Genomic DNA, 17,010 nt, shown 5'->3' with positions numbered 1-17,010 from the left:
CATTTCACCACAACAAGACTGCTAGGGAGTGCAAAGGAGATGCAAGAGGGCTGGCTGGGCTCCCACGGGCAGCAGCTGAAGTGCCAAGAGGGATATTTCAGAGGCTGGGAGGTTCCCCAGAGAAGTGTGCAGTCTGAATCCCAAGCTGGGCTCCTCAGCAAAAGCACCAGAGCTGGAAAGAAACCCAGGTAACAGCCAGCTGTGAACGACAGTTGTGTCTCTGTCAGTCAGGGAGAGATGGCAGGAGATGCAAAGAGCCTCTTAAAGGGCCAAAGCACAAATTTTCATTTGCAGCCACTTATCCTGGATGCCAGCAAAGGAAGGGCAGAGTGAACTAGAGGCACTTCAAGAGAGTCTGGGGCAGGTGGCACTGGGAAAAGAACGGAAGGAACAGCCACCAGGATCCATGTGCTAAGACAGTCCCCATACTGCAGGAGCCATCTATCCCAGACAGAGTACTCCCCTCTAAGTGGCAACAGCCTGAGGGAAGCAACAGACCTGCCCCCCAAAGTTACTCTGCTCCACCCTGTGGTGTTTAAGCTTGAGTGCTGATTACAGATAGATTAGATTAACAGCTGATCATTTTGATGGTTGATCAATTTACCATCTATGGTGGAAAATACAAAGAAGCAGCCAAAATGGGGAGACAAAGAAGCAGACTCCAAATGAAAGAACAAGAAAATTTTCCAGAAGAGCTAGATGAAATGGAGGTGAGCTATTTATCCAGACAGAGACTTTGGAGTAATGATTATAAGAACATTGAATAGCATGATAAAAGACAGAGAAATCATAAAAATGGATCAGTCAGAAATAAAGAATGCAATACCTAAGATAAACAATACACTGGAAGGAATAAACAGTAGATTAGATGAAGCAGAGGATTAATCAGTGTTTTGGAAGACAAGGTAAAAAAAACAATCAGGCAGAGCAGCAAAAAGAAAAAAGAATTTTAAAAAATGAGAAGAGCTTAAGAAACACCTTGGAGAACATGATGCATGACATCTGCATTGAGGGACCTTCCAAAGGGAAAGATGGTGAGCATCAGATCAAGAACCTATTTGAAAAAATAATGACTGAAAACTTAACTAATCTGGTGAAGGAAAAAGATAAACAAGTCCAGGAAGCTCAGAGAGTCCCAAACAACCTGGACCCACAGAGGCCCACACCAAGACACATCATAATTAAAGTGACAAGACTTAAAGACAAGAGAGAATCCTAAAAGCTTCAAGAGAAAAAGGAGGTAGTTGCCTACAAGGAAGCACCAATTAGACTGTCATCTGATTACTCAACAGAAAATTTCAGGCCAGAAGGGATTGGTGTGAAATATTCAAGGGGATAAAAAGAAAGGACCTACAACCAAGGCTCCTTTACCCAGCAAGGTTATCATTTAAAATCAAAGGAGAAGTAAGGAGCTTCCCAGACAAGAAAAAGCAAAAGGAGTCTGTTAACACCAAACCAGTACTGCAATAAATGTTAAAGGGCTTGCTTTAAGAAGAAGAAAAGGAGAAAAGAAAAAAACAAACAAGAAAAGTCTTTCAATAAAATGACACTACATAATCTATCAATAATTAGCTTAAATGTAAATGGCTTAAATGCTCCAACCGGACGACACAAGGTAGCTGAATGCATTAGAAAACAGGACCCGTATATACATGCTGCCTCCAAGAGACACATCTCAGATTGAAATATGCACACAGACAAAAAGTAAAGGGATAAAGATATTTCATGCACGCGGAACAGAAAAAAAGAGCTGGGGATAGCAGTACTTATACCTAACAAAATAGACTTTAAAAACCAAGGCTATAGATTTGGACACTATATAATGATAAAGGGAACAATTCAACAAGAGGATATGACCCTAGTAAACATTTATGCACCCGACATAGAAGCACCTAAATATGTAAAGCAAGTCTTGATGGACATAAAGGGAGATGATGGACAGAAATACGGTTATAGTTGGAAATTTTAACACCCCATTGACTTCAATAAATAGATCTTTCAGACAGAAAATCAACAAGGAGACAGCGGCCTTAAATAACATACTAGATCAAATGGGTTACACTGATACATTGATTCATAAAAAGAAACAATAAAACTAACCATATAATTATATTAAAAGTAAATGCTTACAAGAGATTATGAAGGATAAACTTTGACTTTATTTCATTTTCTTCCTGTAAGTTATGTACCAGTAGGTAGAATTTTATTCAACTATCAGTGAAATATTCACCAAATTTTTTTGTACATTCTTCTGTGACTTGAACAAGGAAAGTTTTTTCTTAGTTTTTGTTTTCTCTTTTTTTTCTCCACTTTGCCTCAGTTGCAAGAGAACACTGTGGGAACAAATGAAGATGTGGAGAATAATTATAAAGTGTTTCTGGAACTCTAGTTTTCTGTATACATTATAATTTCACAGTGCCAATAAACTCTGTTTACACTTTTTTAAAAAAGTAAATGCTCTAAATACCTCCATTTACAAGGGGGATTGTGAAACTAAATTGAAGCTCCAAATATATGCTGCCTACAAGAAATCTACTTTAAATTAGAAAATACTAACAGGTTAATGGTTTAAAAATGAGAAGATACCCACATTGATACTGATCAAAAGTGGCTATATCAGTATCAGACCAAGTATGTTTCAGAGCAATGAATATTACCAAGGATAAAGACGGTTCTTTCATATTTTAAAAAGGTGAATTAATCAAGAAGACATGACATTCCTAAACATTCATGCACTTAATCACAGTACTTCAAAATACATGTAGCAAAATGTAACAAAACTTCAAGGAGAAATAGATAAGTTCAGCATTATCACCAGAGACTTTAAAACCGCTCTCTCTGTAACTGAAGGGACAAGTAGGCAGAAAAAAAATCAAAGATACAGAACAATGGAACAACTTCACCAACCAATAGCACCTCACTGACACTCACAGCATACTACTCCCAACAACAGAGCATACATTTTCACATGCACACAGAACAATTACTAAGTTCATATGCTGAACCATAAAAGAAGCCTTAATATATTTTATAATTTATTCAAAAGAATTCAAAAAATTCATATATGCTCACCCCTTCCATAGTATCCAGGTTTAACTGATACCTGGATACCAGATAAAAACCCCATTTCCCAACCTCCCCCCTTGCATGCAGATGGTGACTAGTCCTAGTCAAGAAACTGACATTGATAGGAGACAAAAAGTTTAGAAGGGGGGACGGAGCTTCTCATCCTTGTCTTGCTTCTTCCCTAGGCTGACAGCAGAGAACTCTGAAATCTGAGGGGATGGCAGGACTACATATCAAAAGGTACCCAAAACCCTGAATCACCGAGGTAAAGGAAAGTCACCCCAAAATGATCACCTAATACATGAATGGGAATTAAAAAGTTAATTATTGTTTAGCCAATAAATTGTGGACTTTGTTTTTAAAAAGCAGCTAGCATTATTGTAATTTAGGAGGCTTCTATCTAAAGAACTCCATGCAGAAATGTGACATGATTTGATTTACATTTTAAAAGTATTCCTGTCACCATTATATTAAGAATAGTTTCCAGGGAGGCGAGTATGGAAATGGCAGGCTACTTAGAACACGGCAGTAATCCGGGGAGAGATGATGATGTCTTGAATTAGGGTGACAAAAGAGAAAGTGCTGAGTAGTCGTCATAGTCTAAAAATATTTTGAAGGTAAAGCTAAGATTTTTCTGACATTAGAGGCAGAGGATGAGAAAAAGAAAAGTCAAGTAAAACTCTATCAACTAGATGGATGGAGCTGCCATCAACTGAGACAAGGAAAATCGAAGGTAAAATGGGTTAGGGTTAGATGGGATGAGGCAGTGGACAGAAATATCAGAAGATCCATTTGGACACTGAGTTTAAGAAGTCTTCCAGTTACTCAAAGAAAATTTCAAGTGGGCAGCCAAATTACATCATCAATCCAATGACTAGGAAATAGAACCAAATTAGAAATAAATATTTGGAAGTTGTCAGCATATAAATCACCAACCGAGGCAGAGTAAACAGAGAAGAGTTCCAAGAACTGAGCCCTGGGATATTCTTACATTAGGGGATTGAGGAGAAAAGAAGAATCTCACACAGGAGACAGAAGTGACCAGTGATGTGGGAAGAAAACCAACTGTATAGTATAGATCTTGGGACCCAAATGAAGAAAATCTATCAAAAAAGAGAAAGTGGTTAATTGTGTCAAATTCTGTTGACAGGTCAAGTACAATAAAGATGGAAAATTGCTCATTGGTCAAGACAAATTATTGTTTTGTCTTCTGTTGGGAGAAATAGCATATTCATACATTAATGCAAATAATCCAGCAGACAGAGAGGAAATGATTACAGGAAAATGAGAGAAAACTGCTGGAAGCATGTCTTTAAGCAGGTGAGGGAACAGGATCCGGTTTACAAGTGGCCCAACAAGCATTTGCCGGTAATCTACAGTTAATAGGCAGAAAGGCAGAGTACATAAATGCTGTTAAAAGTAGATGCATAGATAGTTGTAAATAAGGCTAGAGTGAACCATGATTATAAAGTCCACTTATAAGGACATCCTTCAAAGTGGTTTGTCTGGACAGCAATGTTTGAATATTCATTATTTCAATTGCACTAAGTACCAAAAAGCTATTGGAGGGCTCAACAGAGTGATAGAATGACATACCTTAATTGAGATAACTGCTCAGGCAATTCCATGGCACTAGACACTCTATCCAAGACTCATAAGCGAGGCACCAACGAGCAATTCTAGAAAAACCGCATTCCAATTACCCAAAGTTCTCTACTACACAGTCACTACTACGAGGTTTCCAAACAATTTCAAAAGTAATCTATCATTCGCAGGAATATCTTAGCAGTATGGCTTCACACACTTGTAAAAACTAATTCCAAATTTCAAAAAGCAGTCTCAACTTTAGCCTTGGAATTGTTAGTTCATTAGTTTAGCAGTGTCTTAAGAACAGTAACATAATTTTCACCAAGGAAAATGGCTACATAATCCATTGAGACACTATCCTCATTGAAAAGGTTATGTCCCACAGCATTTATAAACATAAGCAGGGGTACTTTAAACATATAAACAGCAAATATTACATTCTTAGGCCATTTAGAAAATAAAATCATCAAGCACATAATTCTAACATTTATGTTAACAAAGGTTTTATTGCACTCTTCCAACAGTCACCATTAGCAACAGGTGTGCACTTAGATTCAGAGAGAACTGCTTTGAGGGGAAAAAAGGCAACAAATTCTGACATACACAGTTCTAAATAAACAACTAAGTAACTAGTAAAGTACCTTTTTCATTTTGACTCCATGTAATCTTCCATAACTCATTAAGAAAATTAAGTATACATTTTAATAAAATGAAAAATTTTAATGTAACACCCAAAGAAAAATTTTCATAATATGTTTGTATCTTAAATGAACTTCACAAGCTGCATACTGTAATATGGTAATATTTAAAAAAATAAAACTTTATTAAATATGAACCATCTATTACAAATCAATGATTCTTACCATTAATAGGATCTCATACTCCTGTGCCAATCTGATGAAAGCCACGCATATAATTTCAGGGAATTTATGGATGCCTGGAAGCCTACCTATGGGTCTCTAACATTTAAAGAATCTCCGATTAGTGGAAAAGAACAGAGACCAAAGCTGATCTAAGGACATATGAAAACTTAATATATAAATAAAAGAACCGTAACATACAATGAGAAAAATAGGTTATTTATTTATAAAATATCTGGCATAAGTAGCTATTCACTGAAATTACAATAAATCTGTATAAACATATGAATGCTTTAATAAGCTAAATGTAAAAAATAAAAATTATATAATACTATCACAAAATGTAGAAAAGGCACATAATCTCAATTGGGAGAAGTCTTCTTAAAGAATGTAAGAAATCTATTTGGCTAAATTGATATATTCCTGTAAATATTTTAAGTTCTGTACAAGCAAAATGCACCATTAGGTCGCAGGGTAAATGAGAGACTTGAAGAAAAACATGCAAAACATATGATAGATAAAGGATTACTAATTCTAATATTTAAAACAAACACCTACAAATTGGTAAGATACACTATCCAATAAGACAAATGAAAATGAACAAATAAAAGATGTTCACCTAATTAGAAGTTGAGGAAATATAAATTAGTGCAACAACAATCATTTCACAGATTCAGACTGGCAAAAATTAAATGCTTCTAGCATTCAGTGTTTGTGAGTGTGTGCTGGCGGTATAGATTACTATGAACTTTTTGGAAAACAAATTTTTTGGAATTTAACACATTTTTAAAAATCTCTTAAATTATAAAATGTATATATCCTTTGTCCCAGCAATCCCATAGTTAGAATTTATCTGAGTGAAAATGACACTGACATACAAGAAATAAAATGGGCATATAAGGGTATTTCTTATAATACTATTTGTAATATCAAGAAAAGATGATAAAGCAAAAGAAGGTGGACGTGAAGGAGGGGGAGAGACTGAATGTTCATAATTGGCATAACGGCTTAGTAATTCATGATTCATGCAAACTATGCAAAATTATACAGCTATTGGAATAAGTCAAATTTGTATGTATGGGCCTGGAAAGATGTTTATGGTACTAAATGGGGGGGGGAGGGGCAAAATACAGACTAACTTGTATACCATAACCCCATATTCATTTTTTTAAAACTATGTTATGTGATATGTGATTTTTAAGGAATTCTTGTTTGTATACTTAATTTACCAAGTAGCCAATGAATACACCTAAGTTTCAACATATCTACTGCTCTACTAAAGATTTCACCATCAAAATACTCTTAAATCAAAGTATTTAAGGCATTATCAGATAGTACAATCCTTTGGAACCTTCTACAGTAGAAAAGACAAACAATGAAAACTATTTTTAAGAGTAAAAATGTTTAATAGCTTTTCCAATGCCAAAATAAAAGTGCTTTTTAATATCATGATTTTACACTCATAGAAAACAACCACAGATTTTTCTTTCTTGTAGCAGAAATAAGCTATTTCAGTTGCTTCATTGGGTAATATAATTATGTTCATTATACAGATATAAACAAGGGCCAGCCATTACACTAAACCAATTCCTTTGTGTCAGAAATTGGATTTTCTCAGAATGATACTCATTCTTCCAAATAAATGCAATTAGCATAGTATTACAGTTTAAAAACTCTATTCAAACTGCTAAATCTTAGTGTAATGTTAATATAAAGTCCCAAGCAGCCTGGTATAACTAAAAGAACACTGGATTTGAAATCAGTCAAAGGGTTCTTGGAAGATTAAATAAAAATATTCATACGAAAGTGCCTAGTAAAGAGTCTGGTTGTCAAACTATGCCTTCTTCTGCCTTCCTTTCCTAAGGAAGAGTACTAACCGGCAACATATGTTTTAGTAGTGCCTTTTATAAGACTTTTTAATATCAAAAGATTGCGGATATAAATATGTTGTATTTGCCATATTTTTGCATCTCCAGAGTATTAGTTCATTTAAGTGTTTTGTATTTGAGGCTCCTTTTCTTGGCTCATTTTGAGATTGAGTTTGATCTACACTTATTACTTCTGATGGAATATAAAGGTTTCTTTCTTGTAAAAAAAATTCACACACACACACACACACACAAACCCATGTTATTTTCTAGTGGCTTTCTACATCTTCAGATAACTCTCTTTTTAAAATCAGTCAGGTTGTGCCTGTGAAAACTGCTTTCAGGTATCATGAAGCCCCATGACACCCACTGCTTGGGATGAAGGAAAGAGGGTCAAATATTGAAGTTTTCTAACCCACTGTAATATGTCGAAGAAACCCACATAACAATACAACAAAGTACAAATTTTAATTTCAACATAACTCAAATTTCTGAGTCTTTTTTTTGTTAAGCTGAATTAATGAGTTCAGAATATGCTGCAAAATGGATCTAAAGAGCTGGCCAGAGTAGCTCAGTTGGTGAGCACTGTCCCAACATGCTAAGGTTATGGGTTCCATCCCACACACAATAATCAACCAATGAGTCCATAACTACGTGTTACAACAAACTGATGTCTTTCTCTCTGTCCCTCTCTCTAAAATCAATAAATTTTTGAAGAGTGTCTTGACCAACCTTTAATATTTAAAATGAATATTCTTTCATCATACAAGACTCATTAATAAAATCATAGTAAATAAGTCTGATATCTCTTGAAAACTGTACTGGGTAAGTTTTACCCTAGAGTTGGGGGCTGGAATTATCCTTAGCTCATGTTCAACTTTAGTGCACTTCAATTAGATCTGATGCTCTTTTCATAGACTGCTTTAAAATATCTCCAAGGCTTTTTGCAAAGTCTACCAAGACAAGTTATCAGCAACCACTGGTAATATTACAATCATTTTCTGATATATTTGTATTAAATACTAATCATCACCCACATCATGTAGCTGTTACTTCTTAGTGTAAATTATACTGCTGCCGGTATTTTATGGCTTGTTTCTCAAAAAATACTTAAAACGATGCTGAGGTGAAAATATATGCATAAGAACACTTAACATTACTTTTCCATATTCAAAGTATGGCCTGTGGAGCTGGTTTTTAAGTGCCAAGTTCATTTTTAAATCAAAATGTATCATTGACATTCTTTTAACACCCCCTTCCCATCTGAGCTCCTCCCAGATGCCAAAGTTCCTACTACTATGAAAGTATAATCTATGTATTTTTCTGCTGTTTCAGAATTTCATTACCCAACTTTTTGTACTTCAGACCTATTATCCACTAAAGTAAGCATTTACTGTTAACTCCTTACTTAAGCATGTGGTTAACTTTTTGCATAATCCTACTTTTCCCTGCATAAACTTAAATCTCAATAATTCCCCTTAAGCATTCCCTCCTCTTCTAAATTCACATCAACATTGAGGCAAGGCAATGTACATACACACGTATCCTTATCTTAAGCCCCAAATATTAATCACTTTAGCGCCACTAAAAATCAATTTAAAAGCCTGGGTGCCTCGTTTCAGTACCTTGTTGAAGCGTTTAATATACTTTCCTGTCCTAACTGAACAGGCTATTCCTGTTTCTCCCGTTAGTTGTGATCACTTGCTGAACCCAGCACAAGAGTGCAACTCACAGCAGTATATTTCTTTTACTCACCATCATTCCTAGGTCCTCCCTCCATTTCTCCGCATCTATCCCTTGGTGAATCTCCCCATCCCCAAAAGATTCCGAATCCAGGTGCCCATATCTCAAATTAGAATACCCCTCGCCTGACACTGCCGGGGTTTTCTGCACGACTGAGCTGAGCGTTTCGGTCTCCAGCAGTACCCGTTCCCCACCGAGTTCGGTATTCCCTTGATCTCTCCCCCATGGAATCCCTACTTCGAGGTAACCTTTCAGCTACAGAAAGCCCAACCTTGCAAGCTCTGTCCCTTGACCTCGCGAGGCCAGCACACTATTCAAGTTTAATTCAACCGTTCTTGGAGCTAGTGCTCTCGATATCCCCAGTCCCAGTTCTCCCAAATAATCTCTTTCAGTCTCCAGCCTCCAAGCTCGACCCCAGGTCAGAGGAACGCCACTTGCTCGGGTTGCAACGCCTCCCTGGCCCGGCCCCTTCCACGCCACTCACGTAGCCCGGAGTGGTTCTGCTCCTCACCTAGCTTCGATCGGGACTCCTCCAGTTTCTGGATTTGGTTCTCCAAGAAGAGCATCGCCACCGCGAAGGCCACCACCGCCAGTAGCTGCAACTTGGGCGGCATCATAATCCTGAGGAGCCCCATGAAACCCGCTGCTCCGGATCAAGACATACCGCGGGGGGCGGGGAGCGGGGCCCCGGGGGCAAGGGAGACGCCGGGAGGAGCCCACCGAGAAGGCAGAAAGGAAAGGAGAGCGAGACAGCGAGAAAACCACCGCAGCGACCCCCCTTTCCTACGTCCCCAATCCCCCGCCCCCAGGCGCCAGCACAAACACCACCGGTGCCCGCTTCTTCTCGGACGACTCGACAACCGATCCCTCCAAAAGCCCGCGCTGCAACACAGTGCTACGGCTGCCGGGATCTCGCTTCCTTCTACTGCCTCAGTCACCGACCCCCGCGCCCGCCAGCCTGCCTGCCACACTCCCTTCCTTCCTTCCCTCCCTCGCTCACTTGCTCGCGGCCGCGCGCTTCTCTGCAAGTGCTGCGGCTGCGGCTGCGCCGCCCTCGGCCCCGCCCCCGCCCATCCCCCCACCGCCACCTCGCGCACGCATCCACGTACGCTGCTCGGCAACCAGAGGCTCCACCCTCTGCTCCCGTTCGGTCGTGCTTATTGGACCTAAGAATTCCAAGGCTTCGTTCTCGGTTCGCGTTACCGTTGGTTTCCTTGTCCAGAGGCGTCAACGAAAAGCGGCATTCGATTGGGTAAATTTGGAGAAAGAGGCTGGCCCAAACTGACTAAGGCGGGGCTTCTTGTCAGCTCAACGAAATGCCGTGGAAGAAAGGAAGAAGCCCAGAAAAGTAATTGAGGGAGTTTAGGAAAGTGCCTGACATGGATTTATCGAAAGGACCCACGACTTTATATTTATATCAAATGTAAAGATATTTGATCACCTTTAACTTCCCTATGCCCTTGGGTAATCACTCGCTGCAGACTAACAGATTTGATGGCAACCGCTCTTTAGCAGCCTGTTTTAGATCAGGCTCTGGAGTGGACTCCCCTATCTGAGGGGTCCTATGAGCACTTAGAGACCTGCGGAAGATGGTAGCGATGGCAGCTAGGCTGGGTGGATGGCTTGGCCTGGCATTAGGGCCGCGGTTGCTGTTGGCAACTGTTCTTCAAGCGGTGAGTAAAGATCACCTCCGCGGTAGCTCCAGGGGCATTGTGCTGAGGAAAACGGATCATCCGGATCCACTTGGGAACCACACTTGAAAAGGGTGGGAGGACTGGGATTCCTTAGCCACTGCTGTGGCCGGAATGCGACGTGGTTTGCTTCTTTCTTTGATGCTTATCCTTCCCCTATCTGGCTTTCTAACGGTTCTTTCTCCTGGCTTCAGATATCTTGAGTACTTATCGTCTCTTGTTGCTCTCCAGCTAAAAACAATCCGTAAATCGCACGGTGCACAGTGGGGCGGGGGTAGGACGGTGAGGAAAGGCAATAAATCTTGGAAAGGAGCGAAAATTGCTTTTTAATAGCCGAAATAAAACCGTTCTCTGTGTCAAGTTCCCAAATCCTAGACGAAAGCCTTCAAGTGTTTGATCCAGGTTGCACTTCCTATGTATTTCTTTCTCTGTCGGGTACATATTAGTGTTCCCTTAATTCACTGTTAGCCCTTTACCACCGTTCTCTAGTATTCACATACCTGGGTGCACTTCAGTGTTATTTGTTTTGTTTTTAAACAACGTCGTCGTAGTAAAAGTAGATGCTCTATACTAAAGCATATCTTATTTTTAAAAGTGATTTTCTTAAAAAATAGTCTCCGTCTTGTTTAAAATCAGACAATGTTAACCAAGTTTCTTTTTTTTTTTACAGTGTTTCCCCCCCCCCATAACAGAGCAGATGTTTTCTTAATCTTTGAATGGGGAAAGGCTAATTTTGACCTATTTTCCTATTCACACATGAACAAATTAATACTGGTTAATTTCTCCTAAAAAGTTTGCAATCCATGTTTTGCTATATGAATAAAACTTTTTAATAGGCACTCTGCTGCGATCACACGTTCTTTTATCAGCTTAATTTTTCAGATAATCTTATGCAGCCTGGTGAAAAGTTTTCTCCTAGGACAGGGGTGACAAACTCATTTTCACCAGGGCCACATCAGCCTGATGGTTGCCTTCAAAGAGCCAAAATAATTTTAGGTCTGTAAAAATGTAACTACTCCTTAAATGTTAGGGAGTTGAAATTACATTCGGTCATTTGAAGGCAACCTCGAGGTTGATGTGGCCCCCGGGTGAAAATGAGTTTGACACCCTCTTCCTAGGCGATCTGGTATAACTGATTTATCCAAGGTTTGGTGGAGTTAGGGCCTACACCAAAGGCCTCTTTAAAAACCTTTGCTTTTCTTTTATCAAGAAGTTTGAAGATCGTGCCCTGTTGCTTTTGCAACCATACACAGAGGTGGATTCTTCTGCAGTTAGTATTGCAGTACTTCATTATTTCAGATATTTGGTGCCTTAGAAATGATTGGAAGGACCCCTCTCTAAACTTTCTGCTCAAGATTTTCTTTCTGTGTGTGTGTGTGTGTGTGTGTGTTTGTGTGTGTGTGTGTGTGCATATTAGGTGATTTGGGTTCACCACCATGCACAGATAAAAAGGAGTAACATTTCAAGTTGCCTTTTGATTTTCCTGCCTCTGAGTGTTTCAGTATCAATGACTTTATAACCACCCAAAACTTAATGGCTTAAAATAATGATCTCTCATGATTCTGTGGGTCTGATGAGCAATTCCTTTGTTGCTTTCTTCTGGCCTCATTTATGCAGCTGTGTTGTGCTAGTAGGTCAGCTGGACAGAAAGATCCAAGATCGCTTCATTTTTACTTGGTGCTTACTGTCAGCAAGGTGACATGCTTGGTTCTCCATGTGACCTCTCATTCTCCAGTAGGCCAGACCAACTTCTTTTCATGGCAGTCTCATGGCAGCAGTGCTAAATAACAGAAGCTGCAATGCCCCCTAAAGCCCAGCCTTAGAAATCACATGTATCACTTCCACTTCACAATAGTTGTCAAAGCAAATCCCAAGAGCAGTGCGGGGGGGGGGGGGGGGGGGGCAGATAGACTCATTGCATGGGAGGAGTGACATAGTCACATTGCAAAGAAGTATAAATACCAGGTTAAAAGGAATTTATGGCCATTATACAATCTACCGCAGTGACAATCCACAGATTTAAGCCAGAAATCTTTGTCTCCTTTATTTCCCTATAAACCTCACATCCAGGCAATTACCAAGTCTTAACTGGTTTTACTTACTAAATGTGTCCACAGGCCATCCACTTATTCAGGTCAACATCTCCCTCCTTAGAAATAGACTCTTGGTTTACCCTTTGAATTCTCAGAATCTAAATGGTTGCCTCTGCCAGTTTCCCAGTTGCCTAAGCTAAAAATTACTCATTTTAAAATCTTTTTTCTCTCATTCTCTGAATCCAGTTGGTCAGCAAACCCTTAAAAATCTCCAAGCCAATCCACTTAATTCTTTCTCCACTTAGGTAATACCTAATTTCAAGCCGCTATCTTTGCTTGCCTGGACCACACGAGCTTTCTTAACTAGTCTCCTCAACTCTGTCTCCCTTTCTAATCCAGTCTCTATGATGCATCCAGTCAACTTTCTGAAACTTTAATCTATTGTTATTAAAACTCTTCAGCTGCTCTCTTTTGCTTTTAAGGTGAAGTGTGTCCTCCTTCATGTTCCTTAGCATACTTGTTTGCTACTTGTTTGATACTTGTTTGTTTATATAGGCTTAATTCCCAGTGTTTATCTCTATTGGAAGAGTAAAAATGTAGTTCTTTGTTTAGCATATCTCACGTATAGTGTTCTTCCTGACCAGGTCTAAAATAAGGTGTTTAAGTAAAACAGAGTCCGATTTCCAGACTTGAAAAGTAGATATATAGTACTCTATCATCATACTTTATGCTGTATTCTCTCATCGTATTTTATGCTGTATTACACCAAACCCCAATCTTAACTGCACCACATAAGCTCTGTGTATGTGTCTGTATTCCTCCACTCTTCCTGTTCCCATGCTAAATAGAATGTAGCCATAGGGAATACAGGGGCCATTTTTCTTTTATATTTCATATTGTGTCTTTCTTGTATTTAACTTAAATCCCTCAGAAGTGCAAATAACCTGGTAGTTCATTTGTGTTTGTCCTTGATATTAACATCATCAGGGTATCTGTAGTTGGTGTAGAGCATTGAGTGTAGACCGATAATGAATCCCACCGCCTGCTGCAAATACAAAAGGACTCCGGAAATAGAAAGGGATTTCTGAGCAATTCACCCTTGTTGAACTGTTTTGACTTTCCTAAGGTTTATTCCTGTCTCTTCTGTAATGACTAGTGTTTTCAAGAAAAAAAGACAATAAAATACTTGAAAAGGGAGGTGTGTGTGGAGGGTTGTTGGAAAAACACTTAGAAAGATAGAAAATTTCATTTCACAGTCAGCCCAAGGGGATGAAAAAGGCCAAGTGAAATAAGTAGTTGGCAGAAATAAAAATAAACCAAATCTCTGGAACCTGATATTGAATAAAAAGAAAATAAGGGAAGAATTTCATCTTGAGGTTGAGCTGCTGGTATGAATAGAGAACTTAGCTCCTACTTTAATTCATACCTGAGTCCTTAGACTGGACAAGTTAAGTCTTTATCATTGTGCCTCTGAATAGCTCTAATTTGAAGTTAATAACAATGCATAGCTATCAGCATCTGTCAGCATCCAGTGAGGTGACAACTGAGAGGATATAAAGTGATGTAATCTGAAAATACATTCTGAGTATGATTAATCATTAGAAAAATAATATTTTAGTGTGGCCTAAGGGAGCTATTTTCTAGAGTGCCCCAGAATTAAGTGGTATTCAATTCTTCATTCAGCTCACATGTAATTTTCTTCATTCAGAGAGACACTGAACTGGCAGCAGTATAGATGATACTACGTATCATTGATTCTGATACAACCCCCACCCTCTTTTCTTCGTAAGTTAACATCTGGATGAGCCCTATTTCAGTGGGTGGCACAATTATAATTGCCAATGTTTTTGTTGTTATTCTCAGTGGTACCTGCAATGATGGTGAATCAAGGAATCTGAAATATGGGAGTTAGTAACAGTGGTTAAGGGTTTTTCAGTCAGGCCAGGATCAGACTCTTGATGCTGCAGCCTGTTGTTTGCTGTGTTGTCTTAGACAAATTGCATTAACTGTCCTAAGCCACTTTTACTTCTCTATAAAACAGGGATAACACCTTCTTCATAGGGTAGTTAAGATTAAATAAAACCAGGATGTAAAGTGCTTAGCAAGGTACATGGTGTGAGAGCTTGATGTAATTGCCATGTTTCTCGTATTCATTTTTACGGGTTCATCTATAAATCCATCTACAAGGGGGATCCAAGACAACCAGAATTCATTTATAAAGAAATTGTGTATTTATTTTTACACGTTTAAACTTCACTCACCTTCAGAGTACTCTCCATTTGATGCGATACACTAATTGAGATGTTTTTTCCATAGCTCAGAACAGTTTTTTAACTGATAAATTTTGATGCTTTTTAGTGCTTCTGCCATTTTTTGTTTCACCTCTTCCACATTGGCAAAACATTTCCCTTTGAGGACTTTTTTCATCCCAGGAAACAAAAATAGGTTGCTCAGGGTAAGATCAGGTGAATAGGGAGGGTATACAACTGGGGTCATGCTGTTTTTGGTCAAAAACTGCTGGACACTCAGCAAGCTGTGGGACACTCAGCACTCTTGTAAATCACCCATCATGAAGTGGACTAAACACCTCTCACAACGTCAGCTGGTACACTGATACAGATGGGTTCCCAGAACATTCATCTAGCAGGGGAAGCCAGTACTACAAGGGGCCCGCCATCCAGAAGATAATTCCAGTTCTTGGGGTACCCCCCCCCCGTATTTATTTTTGTCTCAAATTCGAAATCTTTTCAAAATTTTGTGAGAAACCTTTCAGTTTTCTGAGAGTAAAGAACAATTAAGAGATAACTAACCATAGGTATGTATAAGTATAATAAAATGTATAACCTTATCAGACTTTTGCCTGAAACTATGAATACCATATAGTTAATCCAGTTTCCCTGGTAAAACCCTTCATCTATAAGAAACTCAGTAACATCAGGGGGAAAAAAAATCAATGAACAATGCATGGAGCAGAGAATGGAGCCTCTTAGCTTGTCAGTCCTGCTTTGAATTGGGGGAAATTAAGCTGTTAAATGGTTAGCCCGGTCATGGTTACCCTATCCTGCCTTTAGAACTATGTCTTTTTTACAAGTGTGGCTACTTATTTTTAAATTTAATATTCGACCTTAGTGTGCATATTTAAATGCTCTTCAGATACTTTTCTGGTAATAAAAGGATGGGCAGACATAATTTGTCAATTTGACTCCTCTGTTATTTAGCACTTAATGTTTATCTGTGAAGTACTTGAAAATATTTTCTAATGTTCTTAGGTTCAGAGCTTGAGTCTGCCAAACCAATGACAAAAGAACTAGAAAAAAAATTTCACTCATGTGCCATGTCTAAACAGTGATGAAAACATAAATAGTTTTTAAGTGTACTTCCACACTGGAAGGTGGGAATGATGCTAACATTTATTAAGTAGCCACTGTGTGTTGAGTAGGAGAGTAGATGCTTTCTGTACTTTTTGCCCTTTCTTCTTCAAAACTCTGTTGGATAAGTAGTGATAATTCCTATTCGGAAACTCCAAAGTACGTTTGCGCTATGCTGGCATTTAAATCAAGATGTCATCAGACTTTGATACATGTTTTGTATATTCAAGCCACCTGTCAGTGGGTTCTCAATAAATGCCAGAATAAAATCAAGTATTACAATCACATGATCTTCCATGGAGTTTTTTTTAAAAAACATGCTTTCCATGAATTTCTTACATTTGTTAAGCAGTTCGTAGTTTCAAAGTGATTCTACTTTTATTGCCTGTTTTAGTTAACATGGCTGCGAGATAAATCATTTTAAAATTTAATAGTATAAACAGTTGTTTATTTTGCTGTCAGATTCTGGATCAGCAGCTCAGCTGGCACATGGGAATGGCTTGTGTGTTCATGGTGTCTCCCACCTCAGCTCAAATACTAGGGCCTGAAATGTGAAGGCTCTCCATTCACACATCTGTCTAATAGTGATGCTTGCTGTTGTCAGCCAGGGGCCTCACATGCTTTCTACATGGGCCTCTTCACAGTGGCTCTCTAGTCTAGGCTTCCTTGTAACATGGTGGCTAATTTCCCAAGTTGAATGTCCTGAGACAGACAAAGATAAAGCATGTGCAAGCACTAGGCTAACAGAGGCTGTTTTCTTTTTATTTAATGACTTACCCTCCAAAGTCACATAG

General features: G+C 38.8%; 2 protein-coding genes across 6 annotated transcripts in view; one reads left to right on the top strand and one right to left on the bottom strand.

The window, feature by feature from the left end:
* The window catches only part of HS2ST1 (heparan sulfate 2-O-sulfotransferase 1), a 154,784-nt gene extending 144,666 nt beyond the window's left edge, over positions 1 to 10,118 (bottom strand). For 2 of the 5 annotated variants that reach the window (XM_037136524.2, XM_037136525.2), the window contains exon 1: positions 9,636 to 10,118. In XM_037136524.2, the coding sequence (XP_036992419.1) occupies positions 9,636 to 9,759 (124 nt within the window). In that variant the 5' untranslated portion in view covers positions 9,760 to 10,118. Of the gene's footprint in view, positions 1 to 4,662; positions 4,746 to 5,516; positions 5,613 to 9,635 lie in introns of all 5 variants that reach the window. The other 3 variants (XM_037136528.2, XM_037136526.2, XM_037136527.2) reach the window with 3 other exon arrangements.
* Positions 10,119 to 10,445: 327 nt separating this feature from the next.
* The window catches only part of SELENOF (selenoprotein F), a 44,138-nt gene continuing 37,573 nt past the window's right edge, over positions 10,446 to 17,010 (top strand). The window contains exon 1 of the mRNA XM_037136540.2: positions 10,446 to 10,797. Within this exon, the coding sequence (XP_036992435.1) occupies positions 10,714 to 10,797 (84 nt within the window). The 5' untranslated portion in view covers positions 10,446 to 10,713. The remainder of the gene's footprint in view (positions 10,798 to 17,010) is intronic.

This window comes from Artibeus jamaicensis, unplaced genomic scaffold (genome assembly GCF_021234435.1).
Source record: "Artibeus jamaicensis isolate MK-2021 breed Jamaican fruit bat unplaced genomic scaffold, CSHL_Jam_final scaffold_1019, whole genome shotgun sequence".
NCBI lineage: Eukaryota > Metazoa > Chordata > Mammalia > Chiroptera > Phyllostomidae > Artibeus > Artibeus jamaicensis.
The sequence above is the reverse complement of the archived record's forward strand: the minus strand, read 5'-3'. Positions and strand labels throughout refer to the sequence as shown.